Source organism: Microcaecilia unicolor, chromosome 1 (assembly GCF_901765095.1).
Source record: "Microcaecilia unicolor chromosome 1, aMicUni1.1, whole genome shotgun sequence".
In the NCBI taxonomy this organism is placed as follows: Eukaryota; Metazoa; Chordata; class Amphibia; order Gymnophiona; family Siphonopidae; genus Microcaecilia; species Microcaecilia unicolor.
In genome coordinates, this window is record NC_044031.1 from 644,867,569 (window position 1) to 644,879,828 (window position 12,260).

At 41.3% G+C, this 12,260-nt stretch overlaps 2 protein-coding genes across 7 annotated transcripts in view; one reads left to right on the top strand and one right to left on the bottom strand.

Annotated features, from left to right (window-relative positions):
- The window catches only part of LOC115460553 (zona pellucida sperm-binding protein 3-like), a 46,112-nt gene extending 42,827 nt beyond the window's left edge, over positions 1–3,285 (top strand). For all 3 annotated transcript variants that reach the window (XM_030190319.1, XM_030190316.1, XM_030190318.1), the window contains exons 8-9: positions 799–942; positions 1,502–3,285. In XM_030190319.1, coding sequence (XP_030046179.1) covers positions 799–942; positions 1,502–1,659 — 302 coding nt within the window. In that variant the 3' untranslated portion in view covers positions 1,660–3,285. The remainder of the gene's footprint in view (positions 1–798; positions 943–1,501) is intronic.
- Positions 3,286–5,506: 2,221 nt separating this feature from the next.
- The window catches only part of TSEN2 (tRNA splicing endonuclease subunit 2), a 58,518-nt gene continuing 51,764 nt past the window's right edge, over positions 5,507–12,260 (bottom strand). For all 4 annotated transcript variants that reach the window (XM_030222114.1, XM_030222105.1, XM_030222128.1 and 1 more), the window contains exons 10-12: positions 10,878–10,989; positions 7,872–7,961; positions 5,507–6,704 (exon numbers count right to left, since the gene is read on the bottom strand). In XM_030222114.1, the coding sequence (XP_030077974.1) occupies positions 6,645–6,704; positions 7,872–7,961; positions 10,878–10,989 (262 nt within the window). In that variant the 3' untranslated portion in view covers positions 5,507–6,644. The remainder of the gene's footprint in view (positions 6,705–7,871; positions 7,962–10,877; positions 10,990–12,260) is intronic.

The following is a 12,260-nucleotide window of genomic DNA, read 5'->3' on the forward strand; positions in this document are numbered from 1 at the left end:
TGTTCCACCAAAAGATTTCTGAAGTCAACCAAAGGTAATGAAACACACTTCCTGGATATCCTCCTTCCAAAAATCTATCTTAAAGAGATGATGACAGAACATCCCAGATAGGAAAGAATTATTGAAGCCCTGAGAGAGACAACAGCATAGTTTGTACATTCGGATTCTATCATCTTTCTAAGGACACTGTGGTGATTTTGAAGAAACAGTGGCACATAATACAAAGTTTGGTCCCTTTTTCAAGATAGCAGTGGCACTCGAACACAGGAGCAGGTAAAATACTTGGGGAGGGGGGCTTCTGTCAGGGGTGGCCAAATTGTGGGCAGGCACTTCAGGGGCTGATTTTTTTTGCCTGCGGCTATTTTGTTGGGGGTGCTTTTCCCCTTTTTTTTTTTTTTTTTTGTCAGGGCATTCTTGTCAGGACTATTTTGACCAGATACAAATTATGGTGTTGAGGCCCATCTTAATTTTTCCACCCAAGGGTCTATTTCAGTTCTAGCTATGATACTAGGCAAGAGGTGTAAGATTATAAACATACAAAGCACAGCAAATTATTGAAAAGGTCATGCTGTTCATAGACCCTACAGGACACTAACATGTAAATGAACTTGTGGAGAGTGACTAGTGATTTTCACACTTAGCAGAGTCTCAAAACAAGGTATTCATTTAGATGAAGGGGCTGGGAAAAATATTTTCCTTATGTTGGTAGTACAGGATAAGTAGTGTGGGGTGATGGGGGAGAAGGTTCTCACTGTAGTCTGTTGTACCTTCAATCATTTGTCTGTATAAAAATTTCAGATTCTCACTGGGAGGCAAATGTATCACTGGGCCCAATCTTGATCATGCCAACTGAACTGGATTTAGTCACACTAGAATCTGCCCAGGCAGTGGTGGTGCATCCATTGATTGTAGATGAGGACTCCACAGCACAAACATCCTCAGGTAACTAACAAAGACTTCCATTTTAACTTGTCATTTCCAGGTGCCATTGAGGCCTGAGCTGATCTATCATTGGTTTGTTAGATTCTTTGCTCTGGTCTAGTAAGGCACACATGTTCCTACGAAAGCTGGCTGACCCCTGCAATAGGGATGTTGTGAAGTGCATCCCTGCAATAGGGATGTTGGTTGTGAAGTGCATCCCTGCAATAGGGATGTTGGATGTAAGGCCATCCAATGAGTAATAAGAGACTGGTATAGCTGCTCTCTGCGTTACACTACTGCAGTGTTTTCCCCTATTTTAGGATGGGGGGGGAAAACTTTAGGCAGGGGAAGGAGAAACATGGGAAGAGCATATGATGGGCCCTTCCCTCTACAACTAAGACTACTTAAGCTTGACTGCTGAGGTGACTCCACTAAGGGTGTAAGTGAGGAGTAGGAGGAGGTGGTGGAAGAAGGTTGCATTAAAACCTGGAGTCTGGGGAAAGCAGTTAAGTCTTTGCAGGGGACAATAAGTAGGTGCACAATGTGGCTGTATTTATGAGAACTACGTTTGCCTTTTCAGTGTCTCTGGATTGGAAAATGATGAGTCTGCCCTTAATTGCCATGCTGGCCTTTATTCTGGGCTTCATTGGGTGTCGGGCTACTTGCCGAGGTCATCAGCCACTCAGAAGTCCTTCAGAAGATGCAGTGGATCAGTTGGCAATGCGTGGACTTCAATAAAGGATTGAGTCTCCTTGTAGACTGAATGTTACTTTGTTAAATACAAAAATACCAGGAAGAATTCAGCAAAAGTAGATGTCACTAAAATAAAAATACAGGACATTAAATTGAATAGTCATCAGGCATTCAATGCCTTGTGTCGTGTAAGATGTGCTCAGAATGCCAGGGAGCAAACCAAAATTAAGGGTAAAGTAAGCCATCATTAACTTCCAGAGCCTTGATATATCAAATTTTCAAAAGCAACCCTTTATTTTATTTTTTTTTTTTTTAAGTATTAGGGCTGCATGTCAATTAAAATTGTAATCATGCAATCAAAGGTATTTTCCCACTGCAGCTCCTTATGTCTCCTGAGCGATAGAGGGTTAAGTGACTCACCCAGAATCACAAGGGGGGGGGGGGGGGGAACCTTTTAATCACATGATCACAATTACAAACTTATCTATGAAGCCCTAAAAAAAAATTAAAGAATAAAAAGTAATGAAGATAAAATATACAAAATGAAAAATGACACACGAAAAATCTAGAACAGCTATAAACAGCCTTAGGTTTCACAGCCTACTTCAGAAAAGGAAGCCTAAGAGTAGTTACTGAGCTTTTAAATTTACAGCAAACAGAATAAACTTTTTATACTGCATAAAGGCAAAGAAAAAGTGATCATAAATATCCTCCTAAAATAAGATGTAAAAATGGGCTGCAAGTTAACCTTATCACTACACATAAAATTGGAGTTTTGTGCATTTTTTTTTTAACATAACGCTCCAACTTAAGATAACTGTCACCATTAACAAAAGAAGCTGATCTCAGCAGATGTAGCAGCCAGCCATGAAGGGATGGTTACTTATGTGTTAATTCTGGAAGTAATCTAATAGAGCATGTTAAGGGATGCATTGCTCCCAAGATAAACATGTTATCTCAAACCTCACACTCATCTCCATGACTAGAGGGTTTGTGAAGATTGAGTGATTTGCCTGGAGAGACTGGTCAACTGTTCATCATTTTCCTCTGCAGGAGAGGGAGGATGTAGAGACCTAGTGACTCTACTAGGTAAGAGTTGATATTGTCTGAAATGTTCTTTGATTCAGCACTGGGAGTCTCTCCATCAAACAAGAGGTAAGGAAAATTCTAAAGCAAGTACAGTCAGCAACACAAGCCACTGTTCAACTGCTATGGTCTTGGTTGACCCCCAATCCACTACTTGGTTCTAGCACAGGCGTTCTCAACCCAGGCCTTGGGACACACCTAGCCAGTCAGGGTTTCAGTATATCCACAATGAATATGCATGAGAGAGATCTGCATGCACTGCTTCCATTGCATGCAAATCTATCTCATGCATATTCACTGTGGCTTTCCTGAAACCTTGACTGGAGAGAGAACAGGGTTGGGAACATCTGTTCTAAGAGCTTAGAGAGAGCCTCAGGTTGAAGAGAAGGTTCTGGCTCCTCAGCTTCCTTTGGAAGATCAGAAGAAGCTTCAATCATTACTCAGGCATCGTATACCTTCTAGAATCCTAGGATGAATGTAAAGTCCGAACTCCAGTTTATTTTATTTATTTATTTGCATCCACATTTTCCCACCTATTTGCGGGCTCAGTGTGGCTTAAGTATTTAAGATGTTTTATATGTCTTTGGCAAGATGCTGGAAAAACTGAAATGACTGACTGAATAGGGTTCAAACATTTACAATTTTTCTTCCAATTACTTAATGGAAGAAAAATTGTAAAGGGTTGCAACCTATTCACTATTAAGACTTAAAAAACGTTTAGGTGGATGATGTCTTTTTGAAGACAGAAAAGCAAGTATATTGACTTCCCAGGGCCACTGGCTGCCTCTACCTTATGAACCCTGTGCCCTAGCAGTTAGGGCTCTAGTGCTCAGAGCTGCCTCCCCTACAATATTTCCCGCCCCCCCCCCCCAGTCTACCATAGAATGAGTTTGTTGGTGAAGGGTAACAGCATTTGCTTGGCCTAAATAACGTAGGGAGCAGAGCAATAACTATAAATTTTCTGCATTCAAAAAATGAACAAACTTAAGCTACATCAGGTTCAAGAATATAACCAAGGCTAGGAGTCTGTGAAAGTAACTACACATTTGTTTGAATAACTTTTTTAATTCATAAAACTGCTGACTAAAATATTAAACCTATCGGGGCTGATGCTTAGACTTCAGGAGGCAGCCCTGCTACCTCCCACAGTTGGTGAAACCAAATATTCAATGCTGGGCCATTTACAGTGACCAGCATTTGAATATCAGTTTATTTTTGGTCAATTTAAACTTAAGCGGCCAAGCCACGATTCACCACTGGCCAGTTAAATTTAAACATGACAAAGAGGTCTGCTCTATCAGCACCCTGCTGTGGCCACTAAAGTTAACTATCTGCCACTGAATATTTGTGGATAGCTGGTTAAGCACTATTTAACTGGCCAGGACCCAGTGCTGAATAGGGGGGGGGGGGGGGGGGGGGGAAGTAGGGCCCAATCTTGTGCTGGTGGCAATCAACTTTTGCTGACCACTGCTGCCTTTAAACACAGAAATTCAAGGCTGGGCCAGGTCAGGCACCAACATAGAACTTCTGTGTTGCTGGAGCCAGAAAAAACACAGCCAGTGTTAATGGCTATAAGTTAATGAATAAAGGTAGGTCTAACTTATGCCTAAGTGCTAACTCCACCCCTAAAATAGGCAGTTTTCAGTTCAGTGCACTAACGGTTAAGTGTTACAGAAAATTAGGGGTTAGACCCCAACAGGCAACTTAAACTGGCTAGGAGCTACAGCTAGATCTAATGAGACAGCCAGGCCTAGTTTATCGAGATGAAAGTAAATTTCACTTTAAAGCAGTTAAGACTGTTTCTGTACTGAAATGAGACCAACATCCAGACTGTTTAAGATGAAGTGCAAGTGTTTATCCATGAAGGATGAAACTTGAACATAGCCTACTTTTTTCTAACAGGTTTGACAAGAAACACAGATTGGAAACTGGATGCTAATGTGTGAAAACTTGGGGAACCAAAGATTTTTTTTTTTTTTTAAAGAATCAGGCGAACTACAGCCATTTTCTGTTTTTTTTAGAATTGGTCAAACTATAGCCATTTTCCAGTGAGCAGAGACTTGACCAGTGGAAAGACTGATTGATGAGGAGTAGAATTTTAGGAAGAAGCTCTAGTTCTGGTATTTTAAATCACTGTGATGGAAAGGGATCCAAAGTACAAGAGGCCGTCTTCACTGACTGAAGAATTTTAGAAAGAGAGCTTGTGGTCTGAAGTTGGCAAGAGGAGGATGGGGGTAAATTTAGGATCAATTGAGAAGACGAGACAAAAGAAGTTGTAGGAAGGGATTGGAGAAGATTCCTTACAGTAGTAAAGAACTGTGCAAAAGTCTCAAGCGGACGGGGCTATCTTATCTTGGACACTACAAGAAGGAGAAGTCAATGAATAGAAAATGGAAAAAAGTTCCTTCGATGGATTTGGTGCTTTTCTTAAGCAATTAGCATAATATTGTTTCTTAGCCTTCCTGAGCTGGAAACTGAAATATTTAAGCAGTAATTTAAGAGTTTTAATTTTAAAGAAATGCAGACCCTCATGGAGTTCTGAAAAGAACTTAAAACAGTACTATTTATGGAGGCCTCTGAAAGAGTTTAATTCATTTCAGTTATGTAATGTATGGGATCCAGTTTGAGAATTCGTGACAGGTACTGATGAGTAAATGCTTGGTACTTGCTAGTCTATATTTTTTTAGAATGTATGAAGAACAACGTTATTATTAGGTATGTCATTATGTAAACCACATTGAACTTCTTACAATAGAGAAGAATAGTTTTTAAATAAATAACTAAAACTAGAGCAGGAGATCACAAGTTTCCAAGTTTATTAAGAATTTACTATACAACCCCGTGGCAGCCTTCTGGGCGGTTTACAAACTAGTACATATGAACATTAAATGAGTCATACTATAGACAAACAGATATAAAGGAGGGGGTAGAACTACAATATTGAAAGGACAGAAACATATTGACACACAAGGAAGGGGAGGGCTCTGTGAGGAAAGAGGGATCCCTGACTGAAAATTGATGAGTGAAAGTTCAGCTAAAAGCATCATTTAAAAAGGTTTTGAGGTCCTTAAACTTTAATGACAGTAATTGCAAGTAGCTTGGAAGGGCATGCTGAAGTTGAGGTCCCTGAACTGAAAAAGAGGAATACCTAATGACACAAGAGGAGGAGATAAACTGGTTTTGTTGAGCAAAACAGAGAGATCTTGAAGGACTGCAGTGAATGAGATCCTTTGAAAGCTATACGAGAATGTTGTATGTTTTCCTGATTCTGACTCTATTGACTATTTTGTATCGTCTACTGTGGTTTATCAGTAAAACAAAGCTGTTTAACTTTTACAGGTGTTCACCATGCACAGCAGTGGAGAATAGCATTGGATAGTGCTAGTATAGATGCTTCAATTGTGTGATACACTATTTACTTATAGGATCAATCATCTGGTTTATAATTTTATAGTAAAGAAAGGGAAAAGAGTTTGAGGGAAGACATGACCATAGCCAAATACAACAAGGAATGATCAATATCTTAAAACAAAACAAGTTGCTTCAGGTAATCTTAAGCACATCCTGCCTATCCAGGAACAAGATCCATTTCATGTTTAAAAAAAAAAAAAAAAAAAAAAACCCCTACGTCATGCTCTCATGGCTCTAGTTAAGCCTTCAATCTAGAGTACGAGAATTCCAGTTTTAGACCCAAAAGCAAACTGTTCTAAAGTGATGGAACCACCATCTTAAACAGAATCGGGCCCAGGCTAACTCCCATGGTCGGCGCTGAGCCTGGATATTCAAGGCTGAGCTATGTCCGGTGACAGGCACTGAAGAGCCAGTTTTGTGAGAAAACATATTTAAAACTTATAGTTAACCACTGGAATGATAATTGACCCTTTCCTTTTTATTTTTCTGTACGACAATAACTAAATTGTTGTAGGTCTTTCAGGCAACTGGTATTAAAGTTCTTCTTGCTCTGTGCGCTCCCGAGAAGAGACCCAGCGACTTACAATTAATTCCTGAAACACAAAAGAGCAATAAATCCATTTCATCTTGTTCCTTCCTATCCAGAATCATATACACATATAAAAATGTATTTGTATTTTTGATAAACAGATATAACTCCCAGACACATCCCACTTATCAATCCCTGCTGAGAGCTTCCCCTGGAAATCATTACTCAGATTGCAAGTGAGTTCTAATATACACAAACTAAACTTCTTTAAAAGCATTAATAACACAATAGAAGCCTCTCTTCCCTAAAACAAATTCTGCTGTCTCCAGTACTATTATAACAAACAGTCCCCTATTTGGCTATATGGGGCAATTTATACAGGTAAAAACCCTGAACTGGCCCATCTGACTGTATGCTTTAGGACGTGGGGGAACACTACCATTTGGATTTTGTTTTTCACACACAGAGAATCTTGCCCCATTCAAGGCAGGCAGGCCCGGCCGGCTGCCCCCCCCCCCCCCCTCAAAAAATATATATTTTGAAAAATGTCTGCAATATGTTCAGAATTCAGAAAGTTAAGCTCTTGCAATAAACTGTTAGAACACATGAGGTCTGAAATACTCATCTCACAGACGGTTCAGGATGTCATAGCAACCCCTAGTGCTCAGCTGGCCCATCTACCTGCCTCTTTTCAGCACACTTTACTGGTAGCCTTACTGACCACAAATGTTGGTGCACTTCAACATATTAGGTGCCCTGTAACATGACAGGAAGCTGAAACCAGCAACAAGTGACAGAGCCAGAAACTAGGAATGGAGCACATACTTGCACTTATTATTTTTTATAATTCCCTTTTTGGTTAGGTTTTAAGCTTTGAGAGTCTACTACATGTTATGCAAATGCCTCCTGTGTCAATTTCTATGCAAAAAAAAAAAAGCTACATCATTAGTTTTTTTGCAAAAACAAAAAACACTTAATTACAAAAATGCTAAAGAGCTGATTTGTAAATCCATGCTGAAAGTTTATACAAAAGAAATATGTGTGCAAAATTGCTAAACCGTATGCGCTACCTTTAGCAAATGTGGTTTGGTATGAAAATGACTATACCTGTGAACTCATTCACACTTTATTTTTGGGATATGATATACCACAATTCAAAAGCAGAAACACCACACACATCAGTCCTTCAGTAAGCCAAGGAAAAAATTAATTGATAGTCAAAGTAACTTGCCTGAACTTTGATTCTTTTCATACACTCTGGTGACAACATCTCCTGTTCGCTCATATCCGATGGTTTAATCAAGTAACAGAACAGAAGCTCCTGATAACAAACAATAAAATGTTATTCCCTGAAAGAAGAAACCAGTGTCTACAGCATACATTACCTGAAATATTCAATATTTTTTCCTGATAATTTGCACTTTCAGGACTGGTATGTAGTGCCATGTATCTTCATTTACAACTACCAGGTTATTTCTCCCCGATTTTATATCACTTCCTATTTGCTTAGTCCAGTTACTAGACTGATAGCCCACACACCATGGTGTTCATTTTCAAAGCAGAAGGATGTCTCAAAATGGCCCAGAAAACATCCACCTGCCGAAAATGTCCATATTAGAAAGGCAGAATTTGGACATTTTACACTGCAGTTTGTCCAAATAGTAAGGGGCATGCTGGAAGTGTGTTTTGGGCATGAATGACTAGGGCAACCCAAAATGAGTATGTCTTTCAACAATAAGAAACGTCCGAGGCTAAAAAGGAGGATGTTTTTATTCAGACCTGTTTCAATCACATTCGAGGTACAAAAAGTTGCCCTGATCGAACAGCTGACCACTGGAAGGATAAAGGCATGACACCCCCCCTACCTTCATCTCCCAGTGGTTACTGACCCTCTCCCACCCTCCTAAGAAGTGAAAGTGGATACCAGGATCTATGACAGCTTCAGGTATTATGACCATTCCTAATGGAGCAGCAAGCCTCACAATAACATATAAAAGAATCAAAGTGGATTTGTACCTGGGTCCTGTTGTTTGAAGTCCACTGCACTGACCTCTAGGCTGCCCCTCTGCTCTGCAGGGACATCTGTGTGGCCGTTTTTGTACAAGTGATGCCAGAGAGATGTTTTTGTGCCTGCTTTTTTGGGCATTCATATTTTGGAAAATGGCTGTTCTTTTTGGACGTTTTCAGCTCAAGAACATCCTTCTCACAAATTTTCAAACAGGAAATACCAATATTTTTCCTCTTTGAAAATGGCTGTGAGATGGACAAATCTTTTGAACATTACGAGCAGGATGTACCAATTTTGACTTAGATGTTCTTTCGAAAATGTTCCTCTGTGGATCTCCTTCCACATCCGTGCAACTCTAGCCTTTACGTTGCAGCACTCTATATGGGTGTTACTTGATGACTATGATGCCCTCCAGGAGCTGTGACTGTTACCTTTGCAACACCCCAGCTTGCCCAACCCAGACAAAAAAAAACGTCCTGAGCTGGCAATCAAACTTTGAATGGCAGTGCACAGTACTGCCACTGAGCTGGCCAGAAATGTTTTTAAATCAACAATTAATGGAGTGGAGAAACAGTCCGAGCTCCAGGGAAGCCAGGATTCATATCTCACTGATACTCTTTTTGATCTTGGGCAAGTTCCTTAACCCTTATTTGTCTGCGGATCACCCTGGTCCCGACAGGAGTAAGAGAAAGACAGGCGACGGGTCCCCCTTAGAGGCCGGGGAGGAGTAGACAGCATTCCAAACTGGATATCACACATGCTCAGTTTTGATGAAATTGAGCATGTGCGACGTGAAGGGAAGCACTGAGCAGGGCAGGCAATGTGGTGTTGAACAATGCTGCAGGAAGGCTTCTTCTGGCGGGGCATGTGAACCCCCGCCAGCGAAAGTATATGGAGTGGCGGTATGAAGCAGAGAGGTGGGGCAAAATGTACCCCTTACTTTTGGCTCCGGCCACCCCCAATCTTTCAAGTCTGGCTACGCGCATGGAAGTAGGGGCAGCGATTGTGACTGTGTCCTGAATGGGGGGGCCCGGGGGTGGCAGTCCTGCCCTGGGCCAGGCTCTGTCTCTCTGCCACTCCCGGGCCCGGCTCTGTCTCTCGGCGGCCCTAGGTATAAGCTAAGATTGTGAGCCCTCTGGGTTAGGAAAACACCCTTGTACAAGTCTCTAGTGAGGACCCATTTAGAATACTGTGTGCAATTCTGGAGACCACACTTGGAATGCCCTCCCGAGGGAGGTGGTGGAGATGCAAAAATGTGTGGGATAAACATAACGGAATCCTGTTCAGAAGGAATGGATCCTCAGAAGCTTAGCGGAGATTGGGTGGCAGAGCCAATGGTGGGAGGCGGGGCTAGTGCTGGACAGACTTCTACGGTCTGTGCCCTGAAAATGGCAGATACAAATCAAGGTCAGGTATACACAAAAAGTAGCACATATGAGTTTATTTTGTTGGGCAGACTGGATGGACCGTGCAGGTCTTTCTCTGCCATCATCTACTATGTTACACTTACGGAAAGATATAAACAGGATGGAGTCGGTCCAGAGGGAAGCTACAAAACTGGTCAGCGATCTCGGTCATAAAACATATAGGGACAGGCTCATGAACCTCAACATGTATATGCTGGAAGAGAGGCGGGAGAGAAGAGATATGATAGAGACGTTTAAATAACTCAGTGACGTTAATGTACAGGAGGTGAGCCTTTTTCAAATGAAGGAAACCTCTGGAATGAGAGGGCATAAGTTGAAGTTAAAAGGAAATAGGCTTAGTATGAATCTGAGGAAATACTCTTTCATGGAAAGGGTGGTGGATGCGTGGAATGGCCTCCCGGTGGAGGTCGTAGAGATGAAGACTGTGTCAGAGTTTAAGAAGGCGTGGGAATCGGAATAGACACATGGGATCTCTTAGGAAAAGGAGAAGTTAGTGGTTACTGAGGATGGGCAGACTGGATGGGCCATACGGCCCTTATCTGTCGTCATGTTTCTCTGTTTCTATGAATGTAATCTACCTTGAACTACTGAGACAGGCATCAGCTAAATCCAGATCCCTTTCCCATTATGAAATTCTGCTACACTACCCCGGCAGCACTGCGCTCGAGTTAACAACACTGACAAACTCTTCTATAGAAGCACAAGGAACAAACAAAACGAATACTGTAAACTGTCTTTACCCAGAATCCTTCCAGTTCATCATTGACCAACAATTTCAACTTAGGAATTCCTATTGCATTACCTTGGAAACATTGAGAGTTGTTCTGTTCAGCCCAGCTAATGTCTTCCAAGTGAATGGTCGGCGTGGTGTTCCCTGGAAATGGTCATCAACTAATTCCACAATTACAGAATAGCTGAAACACAAAAGGCACAGCTTAGAAAAACAAATCTTCATAAATTATACATAGGGTCTCTGAACTTCCTAACAAAATACTCTCAACGGGAAATTTGGGGTATACAGTTATAACCAAATAAATTTTGGAAAACTGCCAGTTCCTCAGTTTTGATGACATCATTCGGCAGCTGCAATTGTAGCTGGCTGACATCATCAGACTCTGCCACTACCAGTCCCTCAACGATGGCAGGAGTTTCAGTTTTTACTCATCCTACTGGCTCTGCCACCAGCACTAGAAAAGGCTTTCAGATGTCCTATTCTTTCAAAGCCTCCCAAGTGCTGCAGAAAACAGCAAAGAGCAGTGCGAACGAGAAAAGAAGTGATTGCTGGAAGGACTGATATAGGGGTAGGAGAAGGGAGGAGCAGATGGGGGAGCTGGGAGGAGGGCTGAAGATGTTATTAGGGCTTAGAAAAAAGATGAAGCTAATGCAGGAGGGCTGGCACTGAAAAACTGTGCTTTAGATCACTGAATAAAACCTACTTAAAAAGTTAGTTTAAAAAAGAAACAAAAACATTTTTAATAATGCAAATATACCAATAAACTTCTGTTTTTTTAAAGCACCTGTATGCCTCAAAAATAAACCCCTAAAATTCCAAACTCTAAACACTTACGGCCTCTTATCAAGCTGCGCTAGTGGCTCCCAGTGCAGTAATGCCAACAAAGTCCATTCATTGCCATGCGTGAACCGCTACTGCGGCTTGATAAAAGAGGCCCTTAGAATCAGACGCCCCAAGAGCATAACTTTATAAAATCACTTTTGTGTATATAATGCCTCTTATAAATTACCCCATGGGTGAAAGTTTTCACGATGGCAGGACTGTGCATACCTGTACGCGTGTTCTGGGTCAGAGGTTTGGCAGAATGTGGGCAGAGTTGCTATGTATCGGTTATTTCCCCTTGGATGTATCGCTTTACTTGCAACACAAATCAAAGCACTTTACAATTGCACATTTTGGGAAAGAATTTCATACATGGCGCCTGGAAAATTCGCACAGAAATCATTTTCACTAAGAGTATTAATGTATTCTATGAGATTTAGGCGTGGTATACAGAATACGTGCATCCATTTACACCAACAAAAATGTGGAGTAAATCTATGCACGTAGATTTAGGCGGACTGGGCTATATTCTATAAGAATGCGTGTATATTTGGGAATGCCCATAAAACACCCATTTCCCTGCCCATAACATGCTTCTTTTTGGATGTATGCTTGGCACAGTGCTCGTTA